At 40.4% G+C, this 21,704-nt stretch overlaps 1 protein-coding gene across 1 annotated transcript in view; it reads right to left on the bottom strand.

Moving 5' to 3' along the window:
* Nucleotides 1–21,704, bottom strand: part of DST (dystonin) — a 447,950-nt gene that overhangs the window by 358,383 nt on the left and 67,863 nt on the right. The window contains 1 exon segment of the mRNA XM_008572189.1: nucleotides 5,769–5,976. Within this exon segment, the coding sequence (XP_008570411.1) occupies nucleotides 5,769–5,976 (208 nt within the window).

Here is a 21,704-nt window from a genome sequence, read left to right as displayed (position 1 = left end):
GGGCGCGCTGTCTCCGCCCGGGATGCTGCGCGGCGCATCTGCGGCATTTCCTGGCCGCCGCGCTGCAGACATTCGCCTGCGCCCCCGGAGAGAGGGAGGGCGGAGGGCGGAAGGGAGGGGGCCAGCGCGGCGGTCGGCGCCCGGACTGGCTCCGCTCCGGCCCGGCACCGCTCGGCCCCTCCCTTCCAGGCAGAGCCGCAGTGCCCCGGGCCCTCTCCCCCAGCCCGCCCACCCGGGTTGATCGCGCAGCCAAGACGCCCACCCCCGGACACTAGCTTCCTAGCTCCGGATCCCCATGGGCGAGGTTTCTATTTGGGACCCACAACAGGTGCATGGGAAACAAAGCCCGCAGACTGTGACCACGGACGGGTACAGCCCCTGCTGAGTGGCGGGCGGCTCCCCCCGGGTAAGGGGTGACCAGGAGAAGTGCTGGAAATACTTTTTTCAGCCCATCTTATGGCATAGGACTGAGGTCACTCTGTGGCAGCACAGGGCCAGAAGGGCCCGGTGATCCGCGCCCGGGGGACATCCCGGGGCCGGGGCGGGGCGGCCTCTGCAGGTGTCCCCGTGCATCAGGGCCTGACAGCCGGGCCGCGCCTGCGCCTGCGCGCCCGGCCTCCCCGCCACTGCCCGAGGACCAGCCCGCGGTTCCTCCCTTCTGCCCCCCAGAGCCCAACGGCGCATCTGCTGCTGCGCTCCGGAGCAGGCCTATCAGTTCACAACAGCCCCAGATTACTTTCTTACCTCTCTTCTTCTCTCTACTTATTATTCATTCCACATAGTACTAGTACCCATTAAATTGAGTAAAATAGGCACAGTTCCCTTAAATTTGATATATCACATACTAAAATGGGTGAGTTTAAGGGTCCACTGGAGGAACGAACTGGTATGCAGGAATGTAAATGGATGTGTTGAATACTAATGACTAAAATCAGATTGCCTTGGATGGAATCCTACCTAGCTCATTACTGTGTGTCATGGGCAAGTTACTTATCCTCTCTGAGCCTCTCCATGAATGAAATGGAGATGAAAATAGTGCCTAGCTCATAAAGTTATGGTAGTAAATGCAGTTTAGAACAATTCTGGCACAGAGTAAGCACTATATAAGTATTGGCTGCTACTACTAATACTATAATTATTAGATAAACTCGCTCATTGCTAACCATCTGACCTATGTCAACTTCAGCGCTTGTCCACATCTTCCCTATTTCCTCCTTTCATATGTACTGACATTTTGCCTTTGACGGTTTTTTTAAAAATTTCTTTTTCGGTGCTGGGTGTTGTGAAATCTAGACCATTTTCCATTAACTCTTAGACGGGGATGAGTTACTCTTGAAGAAAACTGTATACTCTTGAAAAAATTTACTTAGGTAGAATTGGAGTCCTTAACTCCTCCTCAGCAATTAGCCTATTTTTACAAGGCTGTATTCTAACCAACTGAGGATCCCTAGAGTTTTCTTGCAACTTAATTTATTGTGCATTTATGTGCATATCAGTTCATGAAATAATAAGCAGATTATCATATGGGACACCTTCTTGAAATGAAAGGGTTGGCAATTAGATCCCTATCAGTCATTTCATTTACACACCACACATGTATAGACATAGGTCTCTCAAAACTGTCTTATCTTCCTCAAGTAAGGTCATTGAGGGCATAATCTGAGTCTATCAGAGACTGGCACCTTGTAGCACCCAGTTTTATGAATATAGTCAGTATACACTCAGTGATTTTAACTGTCCATTTAAGTAGACAGTCAAAATGAGCAGAAGCAGCATTTGGGGTTGTGGAAAAACAGCCTTTGCCCCCTGCATTCTTGGAATGGAAATATTGGGTCAAAATGCTAATAATAATAGTGTATGCCACAGGAAAGCAGAAAAAGCACAGCAGTAAAGGGCTTGGCCTCTAGAGTCAAAACTGCCTGAATTCAGATCCTAGCTCTACTACTTCCTAGCCCTATGACCTTGGGGAGTTTCTCTCCCTCTCTCAGCAGATTTCCAAACCGAAAAATAGAAAAAATGATAGTACCCACTTCATACGGATTTGGGAGACCTAAATGAAACAAGAAATTAACCGCTTAGAGGAACATCTGGCCATCAGTAAACTATCATTTATAGACCATCTTCCATGTGCCAAAGAGTTTGCAAAACATGCTGCATTCACTATTTTGTTTAATCACCAGAACCATGACCTTTTGATAAAGAAACTGGAGCTGAGAAAAGTTCAGTAAACTGTCCAAGTAAACATACTAGTTAGTGACAGAGGAAGAATTAAAATCCAAGTTTGCCTAGTCCAGAGTCAAACTCTGCTTTGATCCTTCAATTCCAACTTCAAAGAATTCAGATATGTCAAAAATCCTTATTTTAAAATAGCATTATCACTGATAAACCGTGTACCTTTACAGGTACATGAAAAACCCAATTTACAATATCCTGTAGCTAAGAACAGCAGATCTGCATTTTTCATATGTAAAAGGCATTTATTAAATGGGTGTTACACAGCTCTTTTCCTTGTATTTTGTCATTTTATTCTCACATTGACCCTGAGAAATAGAAAATGAATATTCTATAGTCTCATATTTTAATATGATAAAAGTACAATAAATGCAAAAGCACTTTTAAAAATAAAGTGTCAGATGTATGATACCATCACCAATATGACTTTCTGAAATGTAAACCTAATTGTCACATCACTGCTTAAGAACTGTTCAGTGGTTCCTCACCATTTACAGCATAAATAGTCCAGTTGCCTCAGTACTACACATGAGCACCTGCTATTACCTTCCAAATCCCATGCTTAGACACATTACTTGCAGTTCCCATTCAAACACATCACCCTACCTTTGTTCTTGTACTTCTACCCTCTGAAGTGGCCTTTCACCAAAATTCCATCAAGCTCTTGAAATCTCAGCTCAAGTGGCACTTCCTCTCAGAAACCTTCCAGGATCCTCCCATACCTCCCTTCTCCCCCCATGTTAATTAGACTGTCCTCTGGGTTCTTTTAATATTAGGTGATTACAGCCATTACAACCAATTTCTCGCATCATGTCATAATTGTCTAACACCTACACACCCATTTATCATATTAGACCATAACTTTTTTTAAGGCAGAACTGTGTGCTATTCTTCCTTTCATTGCAGGGGCTCAATAAGTATTTGTTAAATGTGGATGAATAAGATATCCCAACAGACCATATGGTCTTTTTGACTCAGCAGACATATTCACAATCAATTCTATTTTTACGACCTTAAAAACAAATCAAAATATTAAACTTTCACCTCTTTTATTACTAAGTAATGAACACCACAAACATCCTCATGCCATTTCTCAAGCTCCCCCATCTCTCTGAAGGGACAAATTTCAAACAGGTGAATTTCAGGGAAAGTATGAAAATGTGTAATAAAATTAGAAGTCAAAATGTTAATGGTATGTCTTCAAACTATCCACAGCACCAAATTCCCTTAGGTAACCTGTACCCTTATCTTCACACTGGGTGATCAGTTGCTACTTTAATATACAATATATCTGAATCTCATAATTAAGCCACATTATGAATTAAACAGATATTTGTGGACTGGCTCCCACCTCTATCCATACATGATTACTGTTTATGATTTGTGTGGCAAACAGCCAATTTACCAATAGTTATTTAAAACATAGTAGTATACTTCCATACTATTTGTTGTTTCATTTTGTTCTATTTTTGAAGAAATCAGTGTAATTTTAAAAGTATGTAACTTTGAAGTCTCAAGTACATCAAGTGCCACCAACATTATAGCTATCTCTACAAACTTAGTGAACATTTTACAATGAATAAGATATGGCCCCTGCCCCCAAGGACTCCAGTCTATGAACATCATCAGCACCTGTGGGTACACTGCACTGAAACCTACAGTTCTATTTCTTCCCCATTCACAGTGTACACTGATGGTTAGGACCATGAGCTTCTCATGACTGACGGCCCAGTAAAGTCTTTCCCAATTTACATAATCTCATTCCCCCTGATAAACACCTACCCTGCCTTTCTCTTATAACCCCTTCCTTCACTACCCAAAGCAAAATATACATCTCTGTCACCAATATCAAAACTCTTAGGCCTGGGCTGGCCAGTTAGCTCAGTTGGTTAGAGGGTGGTGTTGATAACACCAAAGTCAAGGGTTTGGATCCCCTTACCTGCCAGCCACCTGCCCCCCCCCAAAAAAAAAAACTCTCAGGAAGCACCTTCTACCTTCCATAAAAATGCACAGAACAGGCATCCTGTTTTGATGCCCCAGGCTTGTCCCAAGGCCCCAACTACTCCTCACACACAACCTCCTTTCCCCTAGCTTCCTTTTCTGCTGAGCCAAGCATCTGGTACAAGCAGTGTCTCCTCCTCTCCATTGAGCCTCAGAGCTGCAGGAGGGTTCTCAGGAGGGCAAGGAGGCAGGACTCAGTGACTAAACAATTTCTGGTACTTGAGGAGCAACCCCCCCAGGTCACCCCTGCTCACTCTCACTTGGCTCCCAAGCAGTCCCCATCCCCCCTCCTCCTCCCCTTTCCTGCTCCACCCCTCCTCTTCAAAAGCCTGAGTGAGGCCAGCCAGCATCTCACAACACAAGCCAGAAGAAGCTCAGGGCTGTTGCCCCAGAAACCCTGACTAGAGAAGGGCTGGCTATGTACTGTTTGTTTTTTCTGTAATCAGAAAATCCCATTGGGGGGACTCTAGGGGGGATCTTGGCTGCTTTGGTGGCTGGAATCTGGGCTGGTCCCCTCTGGCCCCCATGGAGGAAGAGAAGTACCAACTTTGCATTATAGTGGGAGGCAGAAGAAACTGTGGGAGGAGACCCCCAGAGTTAAGAGAAGGGGGAGGGAAGAAAGGAGGCTGCAGAAACCAACTCAAAAACACCTGGCCTTTGGCCTTTGCAAGAGAGTCCCCAAGGACATACATCATCCTGCCCTGTTACCATTTCCAAGAGGAAAAAAAATTATGGAGAGAATGGTGGCACCACCACCCCTGGAAGCAATTCTCATGCACAGAACACACACACGCAAAGCACACAGGCACTGCAGGGCCAGAAGGTTGATTTCCAGTGTTCTCGACTTTCAGCTGGGTAAAACAAGCCATCACTTCTGGATCAGCTTTTACGGCCAATGCAAGGGAACACCAGATAACGCTGAACAGAAACACTGGCACCTCCCATATATTAAATAATCAGGAATACATTATAGCTAAACCCTCAAAAGCACTAGGGACAGAAAGATGCTGTAGACATACAAAGCTGGCAGAAATGCTACATTAAAAAGGAATGACATCCAAGTTGCTGGAATATGCTCTGTAACCCTGGGTACCAAAAACCATGAATCTACTTGAGTTAAATCTGCATAGCTCAGTGCCCCCCAAGCAAAAATGAAAATGAAGGCTGCTCTCCGGCAGCTCCCAGCAAAAACATTCGGAATTACTGGAGTTAACACCTTCAGGTTGCCGGTGGCTACTATACATAAATAGAAAAGTTTAATGCAGATGTCTGTGAATGTGAATATTTCCTTGCATTTCAAAGGTATCGATTCATACAACCAGAAGGAGAGCCAAACAGCTTAGTCACCAGGAGGCAAGGCAAATCGCTCCATCGGTAAAAGGAGGCATAAAGTAAACACAGTCACCCTCCTCCCCCACCTTGATCACAAATCTCTGCCCAGTGCATGGGCTCCCAGATATGGCCCCCGGGGAGCAGATGGGTGCATTTCCACGACTCTCATCCCCGGCTCCATCCTCTTTCCCGGATGCTCTTACCTGCTATCCTAAGCACTGCCCTCTCGGCAGGGTCCAGCACCGAGCCCCCTTGAATCTTTCTTTTCGATCTCTCATGTTTGGGCAAATTCCAGGGTAAGGTGTCTCCCGGAGCTGGAGATGCCGAGCCAGATTTCTGGCTGAAATCATCCTCATCGGAAAAATCCGCAGAGGAAGACATAGAGCAGCGATAGGACGCATTGCCGGAACTCTACAGAGGATGACACAGAAAAAAGCATTAACAGCAAAATACTCACATATGTTCATCGATTTAAACAGAAACCCCTCCTCGCCCCCAAACTGGGTCTGGCATCTTGCACCATCCTCAAAGCTGAGGGGATATACACACATAAAAAAAATAAAACCCAGGGCTCACCATGTTTTCTTGGCCACGTCTCGGATAGTAGAAACAATACCCAGGCAGTTCCAATACATGAAGATTTGCACAGAGGGAGTGTGTGGCCTGCGGTCCGACCACCAGCTCACAAATGACTGGCCCAACAATGAAGCCAGAATCAACAGTCTTCCTGTTACAAATCTATAGTATTTGGCTCCCCCACCAGGACAGGAGAAACATTTTCCATTACTAGACTGCTGGTTAATTCATTAATGCAACTAACTTGAAGTTTCAAAAACAAAGCACAAATGCAGGATGTTGGGTCCCAACTCCTTTCCGTTTCAAGTCGCCTCACCACTGGAGACCCCTTTCTGACCAGTTTCAAGCCCCTTGTCCTCGTTATTTAATTTTCTTCATTAGACTAAAGCAGTTTCCCAGCAAAGAGCAAGGAGGGAGGAAGGGCAATTCTGAGAACAGCCTTTTCTTAAGACTAGGAGCACACAAAAGACTGTTTTCAGAAGCTCAAGGCAGCGCCAATAAACAAACATCTGAACTCAGTTTAGAGTTCTTGAGATCATTTAAACTTCTAGCAAAGTAACAGCTGCCAATAATGTAAATGAGAATGATGCAGTGCCATGACAGGAAACAGAGCTCTTCCCAACTTCCAGTCATTACACAGTGAAATGAGAAACATGATGCTTTTACCAAAGCACTTCGCCTGAAGGCCAGTGCTCCCTTCATCTAGCAGGAGCAAATCTGCAGGGTCATATCTCGTGTAAAAGGGTTAAATCTTCCACAGAGGGAAAAGGCACAAGACATTATTCCTTCATTCTTTCTTGAGTTATATGTGTAATGATTTAGAGAGCCACTGGCTTACTAACAAAACAAGGATGCTGGCCATCTGTGCTATGAACAGGGTTATAAATAAAATAAAGTTTCAAAGGGAAGTTTTCACTTTCTCACTGACAATTCCACCTTGCTGAGGCTACGGGCAAAGATGCAAAACAGGTATAACTTGAATTCCTGAAATGTTAAGTTGCAGCCACAGATTCCTAAGAAGCAAGTTACAGGCAGTAATCAGTGAAGCGTGCTCCAATTTGAGCCAAAACACTGGGCTGCTCACAAAAGCAACTGCTGCACGAACAGGCTGCTGAGCAACATCCCAAAGCACTCACCCAAGGTACATGAAATCAACTGCAATTGAATCAGGATGACTGGGCTTACCTCAGTCTATTCGGGCACGTGGCTACACATGGTCAACATCATCACTTCAACAGTTCACACGATATTGCCGGCAAAGTGAAGCATGTAAGATTTATCTCTAGCTCTATTCTTTCCAAAAAAAAAAAGCAGTCTTCCATTTTATTCTATTTGAAATTTCATTGCTTTGGCTAATTTTATTTATTTATTTGGGTTTTGTATATTTTCTTAGTGACAGTAAGGTATTAGGCAAACTTGAGGCAAATAAGTAAATAAAATTGATTTTCTGTATTGTAGCTACAGTCCATAGAGAGTTTTGAGTGGCATTAAGTCAGTCACAGTATGCCATTATCAACCCAATTTATTTTCCCTGCTTTGCTGAGAATTCATCTTGAGCTCTCTGAGGTTTTGTTACTGGCTGGCTCTGTGTAAAAGGGTGACATTCTTATAGACTTTAAAAAGGGTATTGGATTTCTTTGGTTGCTTTCTGTCTCCCTTAAAATGGCTTCCTACCTGTCCTTATTTAAGGTCATTCTTTATCTATGAGATTATATTTCTTGCTTCCTGCACTATTTTCGTGAGTATGGTAATTTGATTGTTTATCTTTACACACAGACTTGGGGAATAACTGTTAAAGAACTTCTTCCTTCCAAAACCACTGATTATTGGTTTTTACAGAGTAAATTTTTTTAATGACCAGAGTCTCAGCTGATTGAACAACAAAATGTAATTTATGCCATGACATAAACACCATTAATCACATGTAGCCAGATGGGAACAGTTACTGCCCTAGACCCAAGGGTGTTGACTGGTGCAGCCTCTAATCTGGTATTGTCATTGGTAAACAGATAAGAGAGAGAAGAAAGAAAAGACAATCAGCAACACCTCTTTCAGCAATATATCATAGGAAAACACACACTCCACACACAGGCACACATATATACACACTCAAACTGAGAGAAATCATATGGAAATTATATACGGCAAAGTCTCTCCCGGCATGATTCAAGCATTTTAACAATTAAAGCATTACATTTTTTTCCACAAAATTTTTCATAAACCTTTTTTTAATATAAGGTAAACTATACAAAATTAGGCCTATTTGAGCCCTGAAAATTGATAATGAATTCAAATAAAACTGCTTTAAAGTGAATCAATCCTATAAAACTATATTCTTTATTGATTTGAAATGATTTGCCAAATCATGTCACTATCTTAGGGGTTAGAGGAAAAAGTGCAAGAGTGCGGTTCTCTTTTGTTTGTTTTGGGAAAAACAAACATGTTCTCTGACCCAAAGTCCAGAGCCTAACCTTTGATGTAAGGCTTGGAAGGGTAGGACAAAGGAAGAGGGCTCCTGTGACCAGCAAAAGCCCCTGGTTCCTATCTATTGTTCTACTCTTGTTGCCATAGGTTTGATTCATGTTAAGATACAAATATCTATGTCCATCAGTAGGGGACTGGTTAAATAAATTATAGTATATCCATACCATGGCTGGTCTGCAGCAATTAAAAATGTACTCAATCTCCATTTAGCAAAGAGGAAAGAATTCATATAGAATGACTCCTTAAAATATCTATGTGTGTACATGTGTGTTTATATGTAAATGGATAGACAAACACATAGCTAGCTACGTAGGTAGATAGACAGATAGACAGACAGACTCTTACCAATATGTAAATGGTGGTTATTTCTGGGTAACGACTAACATTATAAATAGATTTAATTTTATTCCTCCTAATTTTTTAATGCAACACAAATACACAAAAATATTATCAAAAAGAAAAAGATAATATGTCAAGGGTCATAAAAAATATCAAAGACTCTATGAAAAATAACTATACCATTTTGGGCTCATGGACACCCCTGAAAAGTTAATGAAATCTATAGAAACCTCTCTCCAGAACAAAGTACATAAACAAATACACGCAAACTCTGCATATAATTGTATGGGACTCACTGACCCATTGACCCCAGGTTAAGACCCCAATTCACACCATCATTTGTCATCACCACTTGGCATGTATGTTGAGAACAAGAGAAACAGGAAAGAGCTAGAGTAAGCATACCAAAGAGGGGAAAGGGTAATCAGGGTAGTAAAGATAAAGTTGGCCTGGATCATATTTTTAACATTTGGCCTCTTTTTTATAAAGGACCATGAACCATCTCTAGACTGATGTTGAAGCTCTACAACCCAAAAAACACCAGATTGTGGGGGAAAAAACAAAACAAAAAACAAAAACCCTGTACTGTGTTTTCTACTACCCAGTTATTAAAAAAGTTTTAACAATTGAATTAGATCACCAAAGGCTTTAAACTGACTATCCTAATTGCCAATTCATTCACATGGTATAAAAACAACCCAAACCTCCTAAAGCCAGGATAATTACATAATGCAATATTTTTAGAAGGGGAACTGACTGAACAATAACTTCTTTAATAGAAACCCCGGTGGGGGATCTGAGATAAGTACAATGGAACTGCCTAAATTGGATGTTGCCCAGCCTTAGCACCCTGATCTGGAAGAAAGTGCCAGGAAATTAATTGTCTTGGCATTAGGCATTATCTAAAGTTAATGGAAAAACAAGTGCAGAGATAAGGGTTTATACAATAGCCAGACTTTTAGAATCCCAGAGGCTAGAGAGTAAACTTTCACAAACGCACACACTTATCATTTATGCACATTTCTTTATATATATTTCCAAACATTTACAAAAATAAAAAATAAATTAAAAGCACATGAGGAAACAATTAGACAAATCCTGATTATGGGGCATTCTACAAAATAACTGTTCTAGATTCTTCAAAAAGATCAGTGTCATAAAACATACACATCCCAAAAGGGCGACTATTCTAGATTTTAAAAGACAAAAGAGAGGCTGGTCTAGTAGCTCAGCTGGTTACAGCACAGCCTCATAAAACCAAAGTCACAGAACCAGCCAACCACCAAAAAAAAAAAGACAAATAAAAGACAAAAGAGACATAACAAATTCAAGAACCTTGATTGGATACTGGATTGATTTTTTCTGAAAGCTAAAAAGACATTTTTGAGACGATTAGGAAAATCTGAACATGAATAGTGTATTAGATGACAGAAAATTATTGTTAATTTTTAAAGGTGTGATAATGGTATGTTTATGTAGGAAAGTGTCCTTATTCTTAGGAGATGCAAGCTAAAGAAATTTATGATGTATGCACTTACTTCCAATTGTTTCAATAAAAACAGAGAGAACTAGTAAATGTGACAATAGATCAATAAAAAGTATTCATTGGACTATTCTTTCAGCTTTTCTGTAAATCTGAATATTGTCAAAAGAAGAATGAGGGGAAATACATAGCAAGGTCTTTTTCAGTTTTTTAAAGTGCTGCTTAGTCTAGGGCTGGTCTCATAAGATCAAGATTCTCAGGTTGCAAGGACATAGCGATAGTTTCGATCTAAGTAATTTCTCATAGCATTTCTTCATAAACACTTAGAGAAGCATCAGAAGCAGTAGCCTATGTCAACAAGTCACCATAGAAAGGTGATCTGCTTGCCTCAATCCTATGTCTAATTTTAGACAGAAAGATATAAAAGAAATTCTTCTGTGAACACAGGTCGGTTTGATATCACATAATTTTTGATATTTTATAAAACAGAAAAAGACATCAAAATTTAGAAAAATTGAATATCTAATTTTGTTTTTAATCCCCTTAATTAGGTTAAGTATAAATACTAACTTCTTATATGCTGTACAAATATACATGGTATGGCCCAAGATTATCCTTATATACTCATTTTTTATTTAGAAAGAAGTCAAAAAGCAAGAGCACATTATCTGATTTCAGAGATCCAAGGGAAAACAGCCTCTAACACAAATAAATACGTTTAGAAGAAAACAGTTAAGAAAAAATGTAAGAAAGTGTGTTTAACCCATTGAAGAGAAAATGAGATATGAAAACTTTGGAGACTTTATGCTTGCCTTAGTTAAAAACATGTTCAAAACTACTTAAACAAATTCAAGTAATCCTTCATCAAATAAATAGCTGTTATTTAGTCTCTCATCTGGAAATCATCTTTAAGTGGTAAGGCTGGATTGATGAGGCCTCAGCTGGCTCCGAGTCCCTCCTCTGGGGGGAGATTTACAGGAGCCCTTAACACTGACAGGCAGAGGAACCTGGGTGGAGCTAGAGAGGAAGGGGAGATCAGAGGGAGGGGAACCTGGAGGGTTATTGCTTGGTTCTGACTCAAGGGAGGAGGCCTCAGGCAAAGAATTAAGGAAGTCAAAGGTTTCTTTTTAGGTGGAAAAAGTTCATCAGCCTATAAAAGAACAATGGAATTCCAGCACAATATAATGATTGTGCACTGGTTGGAGCATTCCTTGGCACTATATTTCTGGAGAAACTGAGCTTGCCGATGGGACACAGAAGGGAGAAAATTTCAAATATCGTTTTCCTCTAGCTGTGTGGCCTCTCTCACAGCTATATAAGGTAACTATCAAAGATTCATTTCCTTTTTTTTTTAAGGCTGAATAGTAGTCCACTGTGTATATATACCACATTTTCTTATCTATTCAACCATTGATGGACACTTAGGTTGATTCCATATCTTGGCTATTGTGAATATGCTGCAGTGACCATGGGAATGCACACATCTTTTCAACATATTAATTTCAGTTCCCAGTAGGAGCACTGAGACATTCTGCAAGACTTCATTCTTTCAATTTAACCAGTATAGTCTAACCAGATGCATCTCTTATTGAGTGACTATAATCAGGGACTATACTAAGCATTTTCACTTACTATCTTATTTAATAATCATTGCAATCCAAAAAGGAAGCACATGTTTAGAGAGCTTAAGTAACTTGTCCACAATCATTCTGTCAGTACAACCAGAATTTCCATATGGGTCCTTTTGACTCCAAAGCTCTTGACTTCATGTCATTAAAAGCCCTAAATTGTGGTCCCAGGCACTACAAGCACATATAACATGCTCAAAGCCCTCAAAGATCTTACATATATTTGAGAAGCCCAAAAGGATTAGACTTGTTCTGGATTCAGTACTAGCCACAAAGCACAGATATGACCAGGAGACAGATGTCAGTTCAAAATAAGGAAAAACCATCACAAGGACTGCTTTGTATGTAGTGAGCATCCTCCTACTCCAAGGGATCAAGCCTCCACTTACTCTGTGGTCCTATGTACTCCCACAACTCCACAAATCTTCCCAAATAGATTACAAAACTTTAAAAACTATGTTAAGTATCAAAATACCGAATTTTTCTGAAGTTGTAAAAATCTTTCAAAAATGTCACAGACATCTTTTTTTTTTTTGCAAGTTCACCTTAATCCAACCATATTAAAATAATGGAAATAAAGACATCAAGAACTAATTTGCACTTGAGTATCTACAAATAGTCTTTCTAAACAGAGAAAGGACATATTAAATAACTTACCTAAAAGAAAAGCAAATATATCTCTGAAAATAGTCCCACAAAACAAAAACACTTAGGCAGATAAACTCAAATACTGAAAATATATCTTTAACTTGAAAACACTTAGTCTTATATTTTAAATAGATGTTTATCTATGTCAATCAATTAAAAATATGTCCCAAGCACCCACAGGCTTCTTTCCTGAAGGAGCTTGAAATCTAGCAGGGAGAGCAGAGATGATAAAATAGCCAACTTATAATTAAATACCATCATCTTATCTTATTATGCTTAATAATATGTCTTCCAATGAAAAAATATAAATATATACATAACAATATGGTTGGTAGTATAAAGTCAATTCAGAGAGAGAGGCTGAGTCAAACAGACTGGAGCATCTGTAGTCCCTTCAGAAGTCAGGATGGAGATGCAGGTGTTCTCCACCTCCCTTTCTCTTCTAAGAATATCCTACCCAAAACTGTTGACTGCTGATAGAGCCATCATGTAGGTGCACTGTGGATGGCTTACCCATTTTCAAAAACAATTAATGGCAAATATCTAAAATTTGAGAAATTTCACATGAAAATTCAGATGTGGAACATTGGGCCTAGTTCCCATTTACAGAAAGAACATGTGCAGTCTGACACAGTCCTTACCTGACCCACTTTATTGATTTATGATACCTGGCCCCTGTAGGCATCCGAGTTTGGGGCCTGTGGCATAAATTAAGGGATGGGTGACATTGTTGTATTCAGAGAGTAAAGACAGAGGGAGGGAGATAGGGATAATGGTAATCAACAGAATGCGGATGAAATTTTTTTAAATGAGAAAAATGAAGAAAAGGGGACAAAGCAAAACAAAAAGAAGGCTATCAAAATATTTCAGTTAAGTGGATATCAAACAAAAAAAAGAGGTGACGCCATTTTTCTCATCTCACTCTGCTCTATCCCCAAGAACCCAGGTTAACATCCACCTGCCCAGGAAATGGAAGAGAACTGTATGATTCGTGTAGATGTGGCTCATGATCCCCATTAATCTAGCTGGACCCACCCACCCATCACTACTGCTGCTGACTCCCCACTGGTTTTTGCTCCTTCCCCAATGGTCAACCTGCTCCCACACATGTCTCCCACCCCTCCTTTGTCACGGAGAGACTTTGGTTTCAAGTACTTCATAGCCAGGATATCACTATGACTTCTGTTGGAAGAAAGATGTGGGCTGGGATCACTCACGTGGGTCCTAAGGTATTAGTACGGGACCTCTGCAGAGACAAAATCCCAACTACTGTCTGTGCTGTCTAGTCAGAAGGTTAAAGATATGTGCATGTTATGCCAAAGACTGAATGTTGGGTAAAAGCTATATGACCTTGGGAAAATTGCTTGGCTTCTTTGGGCTTTGGTTTTCTCTTCTGAGAAATGGGAAACATCATGGTACCTAATACACAGGGTTATAGTGGCAGAATAAATAACATGTGAAAAGTGCCTAGAGTTGAGCAATGCCCAACATGTAGGACGCATTAGTAAATTTCAGCTATTAGGTGATATTGCCTATTCACACCTATTTGATCCAGGGATAATGCAGTTAGGCCAATATGATTGCCACTCCAGGAAATTTGAAACAAAGACACAGAGACTAGAAGCCCATGAAGTTCCCATATCTATCCTTCCCAAGCTTTGTTATTAAACCTTCACTTCTTTGGGAGGCCCCTGTATCTTTCCAACACATTTCTTTCTTTTCTTTCAAATTCAGAGGGTTTTTTGTTTATTTTAAATTCATTGTCTCTATTGCTAGAGACAACAACAAGAACTTAGACAAACACATCAGTATTTTTTTAAAAAGCAGTTACAGACATTCAATTCCTCCCTGTTGACGCATAAGCAAGGTTATGTCTTTATACCTTCTTTATGTTTCCATTTTCATTACCTGTCTTCATTAATGAGACTTCAGAAAATTGCTTCTGATAATTGCCTTTACATAGTATTCTCTCACTTCAAATGGTTACTACTTAAATTAAGTGGAAGAATTACTTCTTCATTAAAAATAATAGCTTTTATTTTTGCACAGAAACAAAGTCTATGAAACTTTAAGCACCTGGCACTCCACTGCCCCCTTCTGAGGAAAGCAGGGCTGTTCCATATCCATTAAGTAAAAACAATTCTGCTACCATAAGCCACACCTGATCAGGACCAGGGGTCAGTTACTGGACACAAGGAGGTCCACTGCCTCTGAGCTGGCTTGGTGGAAAACTGCTCAGCTGGGATGCTTCATATCGCATGGCGGCAAACGAATCCAACTGCATCCTCCCCTCTGGAGAACAAACACTAAGTGCATTCCAAATTTCCTTTACTAGTATTTGGATTTTCCCTAAGATGTGCTGCATGTCCCCATCTCAGAACACCTGAGATGCACTGGAAACAACTATGTGGCTCAAAGCCTCTACACCTGCACTAAGGGCTACCCTAGGTTTCATTTTGTCTTTGCAATAGATCTCTCTTTCAGAGGAAATCTGGAGCTGTCCTTTCCTTGATTTACCCTTAGGGGAAGCTATGTGACAAGGCAGGAAGCAGAAGCAGCCCGCAAGGATGCCTGGCTTTTACTTTCCACAAGCCTAAATCTATTGAGGTTAGGGTTGTAGAAAGGGGCAGAGGTCTCTGAAGAAAAAGACATTCCCTAGCCTTAAAAAAAAAAAAAAAAAAAAGCCCCATTGAACCAGAGGAAGCACCTGTGGTCCTGGAGCAGGAGACTTCTTGAATCTCAGAAAAGGACCCAGAGAGAGATGGCTGCCTGGTATATCTAGGGGGACAGACCACACAGGGTTAACTTTTGAAAAGATCCCTACAGAATGAGAATAACCCAGAAGCAGTCTGAAGGGACCTAAGGGGCAGTCACAGGGGGCATGTCAGCATAACCTGGAGGCACAAATATCCCCTTCCATTTGCTGACACCTGGCATATTATAGGATCCCAGAACCTTAACACGACTCTGAGGTGAAGGAAATAGGAGCAGCAGGCCTGGTGCAACGGGGATCTGGGAGTCAGAACCTGAGTTGAGTTGAAAAAAAGAGAAAATGATTATTATGGATAATTATTATTATGGATTATCCCCCAAATTGGGTCCCCACAAAAGTTTACTGTGTTGGAGGCTTGGTCTCCATTGTGACGTTGTTAAGAGGGTGGGAAGTCCTATTACCATAACTGAAAGGTGGGGCCTTGAAGAGATGATTAGATTGTAGGATCATGTCATAGTGAATGGATTAAAAATGGTGACCAGGGGCATAGTTCTGTGGGCTTTAAAAGGAATGTGAATGAGGAACTATCGCTCTCTCTGCTATTTTCTGCCATGTGAGACTCCTGGGTCACCGTCACCAGCAAGAAAGCCCTCACCATAAGTGTTCCCTGGACTTTTGGACTTCCCAGCCTCTGAAATTGTAAGCAATAAATTTCATTTTCTTTATAATCACCCAGTTCCAGTTACTTTGTTATAAGCAACAGAAACAGACTAATTAATACAGTGACAGATCTACACCAGAGTTTATAGACTAAGATTCAAACTCACTGTGTGGGCAGTGACTGCCTCTTACCTACTTTAAGGTTCCAGTTCTTAGGAGTGAGCCCCTGACGAATGTCTGTTGAATGAATTCAGGGGCTTGGCAGCTTGGCTTCAGCAGCTGGGTCCGATGTGAGTAGAGATTCAAAGAGGAAGCTCTGCCAACTGGGGCTAAAAAGGCCCTGAGTGTTTGTATGTCTATCTGTCTCTTACTCCGTCTTGGACTCTCTCCCTCTCACACACTCTCATGCACTAGCACATGCACACAAACACAGAGCCCACCAACAGGATCACCACAGCAGTTACCTCCTCCTACAACTCCTCCTTTCCCCAGCATCATTTTTCATTATAAGTCTGCTTTGAATTGTTCCAGAATCAGGGAAGAAGGGAATGTATTTGCTTGCTTGCTTATTGCCACCTTATTACAAAACAGGTAATAAAGTAACAAATAAGAAGACACTGGGGGCAGGTTAGCTCAGCTGGTTAGAGTGTGCTGCTGATAACACCAAGGTCCAGGTTCAATCCCTGTACTGGACAGCAAAACAAACCAACAAAAAATGATACTGGGGAGAGGGAGGTAAGGATGTTGATATCTATCAGTCATCCAACCAGTATCCAAGAATGTGAAGTGGAAAAAGCACAAGGTGCTTAAAAAGCATAAAGCGTAAGTGGCAGCACAGAAGGCTGAGGAAATGCTGGCAGATGGAGATCTATGCAATGCTAGAGCCTGGACTTGATCTTGTAGGAGCTGGGTTGTTGCTGAAGGGTTATAAGTAGCTTTCCCTTATAGATGGCTGATTCTGACAGAGGTAGAAAGGACTGAAGAGGGCTCAAACTCAGACAAGCTTAGTCAGCAGTTATTGCTACAGTCTAGCACAAATGATGACAGCTTACAGTGTATCAGTGATACTAGGGATGGAAAAGAGAGGGTGGATTGGAGAAATATTTAGAGACTAGAAAAAGAAAGCTAGAGGAAGGCTAGGCTGTGGCTGACTGGGTAAGAAGCTAAGGTCGTTTATGACAAAAGAGTGTGAAGGTGGGAATTTAGGCAGAACTGCAATAGTGGGGGGCCAGAGATGAGCAGGGGGAAACAAGTCGGTTCCAGGCAAGTCACACAAGGAGAGCTCCAGATGTAGGGGCTCTTTCTTATAAGCCACCTAGTGCATGTTGACTCAGACTAGTTTAAGGCTGACTAGACACCAACCTCCAAGAGATCTGAGTTTCTCTCCAACTCCAGTCCTGGCCCACAGTGCTGCAGTGAGCGACCGGTGGAAACCTGCTCCTTGGAGAAGCTGCAGCTGGTTAGTGTCATGCAAGCATTTTCTGAGGTCATAGCATGCAGGTAACAAAGTGTTACTGAGCCTCCTCAGTCCTTTTTCTCATACACACAGAGAGCAAGAGTGTATAAACCATCCTGTCCCTTCTCCCCTTTCACACAGGAGTTGTACTGGAGAACAGAACAGACATGCCATTTACTCATATTGCTCGTAACATTTTATGAGCCATGATGTTATTCTACTTAAAAACATAAAAATAACAATACCCATATTTCTTCTACGACTTCTAATTGTCTATTAAGCAATAGGTAAACTGTTCCCACTGACCTTATAAAGTGAATTCACTCATTCTTTCACAGTACCCACTGCAGGGCTCTCTCACAGGCATAATCCTGTGCTCTGGCTTTGCAGCCCCACCCCCCTCCTCCTAAGTCATGATGTGCATGTATGATTTGTGAGAATTCCAGTCCCCTGACCTTCCTCCCCAGCTGTCCTCCCGACCCTGAAATACTGCCTGAGGGTTTTTTCCCCTCCCTTTCTCAACAGGGGCTTTCTCAGCCAGTCTAATAGCTTCCTCCAACAATAACATAAAACAAAGAGGAATTTTTTTAAATGTGTGTCTGTGTGCAGGAAACAATATGATGACTTCTATCAGAAAAGCACACACACACCATAGAATATACAAATAGATGTTCCTTTGTGCCCACTTCATTCTCCTCTTGAACTTGCCCTGTGTCTGTGTCCACAGCACAGGAAACAGCTGGAGTAGCAGGTGAATTATCCAGGTATCTCCAAAAATCTATTCAATGAAAATCTTTATTTATTGGTGTGATGGTTTATTTTATATGTCATTTGGCTAGGCCATGGTACCATGTTTTTGGTAAAACACTGGCGTAGATGTTTCTGTGAAAGTATTTTTTTATTTTTTATTTTTTAAAGTTCTTTATCTCTTTTATTTTTAACCACATATTTTGTTGCTTACCAATCTTTGCCACTTTTTATCCTCATTTTTATAGTGACCAATTTAAGAACACATTTAAAAGAGTTATATTTTCAAATTAATACCATACAAATATTATTGGTAAAAACAAAGAATTTATAGTAGGGTATATCTATATGTGTGTGTATATAAATATATACACACAATATATATATGTATAATATATATGCATGTTATATACAAGATGTATATATAATAGACCATTTATATAATTGAATGTTTTTATGTGCACAGAGCAAAGAATTCTATATATCAAATTTTCCCCACTTTTCAGTAAAAAGTACTGTATAGGAAGCTTTTTCCTCATCCATATACATTTGACATATATGGTCTCTCTGTACAGACAGCAATTTGAGTAGGGTAAGAGCTCAGTTTCTGGAGTCATGATGTCTATATTCAAATCACAGCTGTATCACTCACTAGCTATATGACCTGTAACAAGTTATTTAACTTCCCGCTGTCTCAGTTTCCTTATCTGTAAAATCAAGACGATAATGGTACAGTCCTCTTAGGAACTTTGTAAAGATTAAATTAAATAATGATTATAAATGTAAATGTCCTGGTACAGTGTCAGCTTATACCAGTTTTCCTGGTGTAACTTTTTTTTTTAGATTTGATTAATATTTAAATCGGTAGACTTCAAGTAAAGCAAATTATCCTTCGTAGTGTGGGTGGGCCTCCTACAATCAATAAAAAGCCTTAAAAAAGCAAAAGTTTAAAAGTTAAAAGTTTTAACTTAAAAAGCAAAAGTTTAAAATTCCCCAAAGTAAAAGCAAAGTTTCCCCAAAAAACGAATTTTTCTCAATACCGTAATGTAGAAGCCCCGCCTGAGTTTCCAGCCTGAGGCCATGCAGAATTTAGACTCAAGGCTGCAACATCAACTTTTACCTGAATTTCCAGCTTGCTAGTCTGTCCTACAGATTTCAGAACTGCCAGCCCCACAATTGCATGAGCAAATTCCTTAAAATAAATAAATCTGTGTGTGTGTGTGTGTGTGTGTGTGTGTGTGTGTGTGTGTGTGTGTGTGTGTGTGATAAACAGTATTGTATATCCTATTGGTTCTGTTTCTCTGTTGAACGGTAACTAATGCAACTGGCTACCACATTACTTTTTAAGAGGTTTATGACTCACCTTTACTATATTTCAGAAAGTAGATACACCTGCTATAATTCACATTTTATAATTTTATGGAAAGAAAGAATATGCAGGACTTTTACCAGGCTGTTAGAAAGCCACAGTGCTTCCTCCAGCAGCTCCATAATTAACGACCCATACTACCATTGGAAGTTATTTAACCTCTCTGACTTGCTCATATTCTAAATGTGGATAACCACACCTACTTTGCTGAATGTTAGACATATTAAAATGAGATAATGTATATAAAGCTTCTAATAAGATGTCTGCTTGGCACATAATACTCAATACGTTTTCATAACATTTCATTCTAAAAGAAAAAGATAAAATGAAAACCAGGTATAGAGTACTTAAAACAGCAGTGATAATAGTTATATTACCAAAAAGTATATCATGTTAAGGACTTGAAAAAAAATCTCCACCTCCCTTAACATCACTTGCACATTGCTGCCTAAGATTCTAGTAACAAGGATTCATTCTTTTGGTTTAAAGCACTTTATTTCTAATCAAGCTTCCTATGGATGAAAAACATTAAGTTGATTTAGTCATTTATATTTTAATATGAATAAGGGCATCAGACTATGTCCTTAAGAAATGTTCTGATTAAAGGAAAAGGGAACACAGGATCCTGGAGGTAAAGAAAGATAAATTTCGCCTACTTCACAATTTTTTCTGGAGTCTTTTCTGACCATCACAGAGACAGATTCAAGGATTACAAGCCTTTAACAAAAAAAAGAGAGAGAAAGAGATTCAAGAAGTCAAATGAGTCTCCATCCGAACAGAAACACAGTCTGGCCCAATACAGAATATTACTCAAGAGATATACAGCCCACAGCACAGGCTTTTAATTTAATTGTGACAATCCACCCCTCTGCTTCCCTAGTTCAGAGTAAAAGTTCATCATTACTGCTCTGTAGAGTCACACAGACAGATGGCCTTATCTTCTCACCTGCCTTCCTGATTCTCCAGGGAAACTATAAACTTGGATGTGATCTGATGGGAATCAGAAGATCTGCTACCAAAAACTGGTGCCACAATGTCTAAAATGCTCCCATTAGAGAGTCACCCTTCAATATCCTCTCACTGTGACAGGCTTGTAAAATGGAAAGACTTTCAGGAGGGATAATAAAATATGTAAAAACATCTTAAGCTATTAGTAACTTATCAGGCAATTTTCTCCAAAAGGATTGTGTGGATCATCTGAAGGCAATCAAAGCCAAGGGGAGAAAAAGACAGAAACGTGAAAAAGAGTAAAATTTTTTACAATTCTGTAAATTCTTCCCCTTCCCATAATTAAGTAGGGGTCCCACAGATAAAATTCTTCATGGCAGAATGAGGATTAAAGGAAGAATTCTGTGAGGTGTCAAGGTATGGCTGGAAGATCAAAGGCTTCAAATCAGAGGACAGGGCTTCAATTCCCAGTTCTACCATTTACTGGCTATGTGGCTTTGTTTCAAGTCCTAAGTCACAACTTCTGTAAACCTTGGATTCCTCATCTAAAAATAGGAAGAATAACTACCCATCAGAGTTGTTATATAGATAAGAGTAATATATTCAATGCAGTTAAGACTAAATCCAGCATACAGAAGGACACCTTAAACGATGGCTGTCATTGTAAAGTGCTGTGCCAAAATGGTCAATTTAACAGAGAGCTCCTACAGGCATGACTGTGTAGCCTTACACAATACCTAAGCCACTGGGAGCTTTTTACTCCTATTATCTGCTACACAGGGATAGCTAAATTCAATTGAATTACTGAAATGATTAGGAATGATATACATAAAGTACATAATAAGCATTCAATAAATAAGAGCTATGCAGTTCTTTTTTTTTTTTTTTTTTTTTTTTTTTTTTTTTTTTTTTTCCTTTTTTACTGACCGGTAACGGGATCGCAACCCTTGGTGTCGCGCCCGTACCGCACGCAGCCAGTGAGCGGGAACCGGTCTCCACATGGGATCCGAACCCTCGGCGGGAGCGCCACTGCACTCCCAAGCGGCACACTCTCCAGTGCACCACCGGGCCGGCCCTGGAGCTATGCA

This window comes from Galeopterus variegatus, unplaced genomic scaffold, assembly GCF_000696425.1.
Source record: "Galeopterus variegatus unplaced genomic scaffold, G_variegatus-3.0.2 Scaffold763, whole genome shotgun sequence".
NCBI lineage: Eukaryota > Metazoa > Chordata > Mammalia > Dermoptera > Cynocephalidae > Galeopterus > Galeopterus variegatus.
This window is presented reverse-complemented; position numbering and strand designations above follow the sequence as displayed.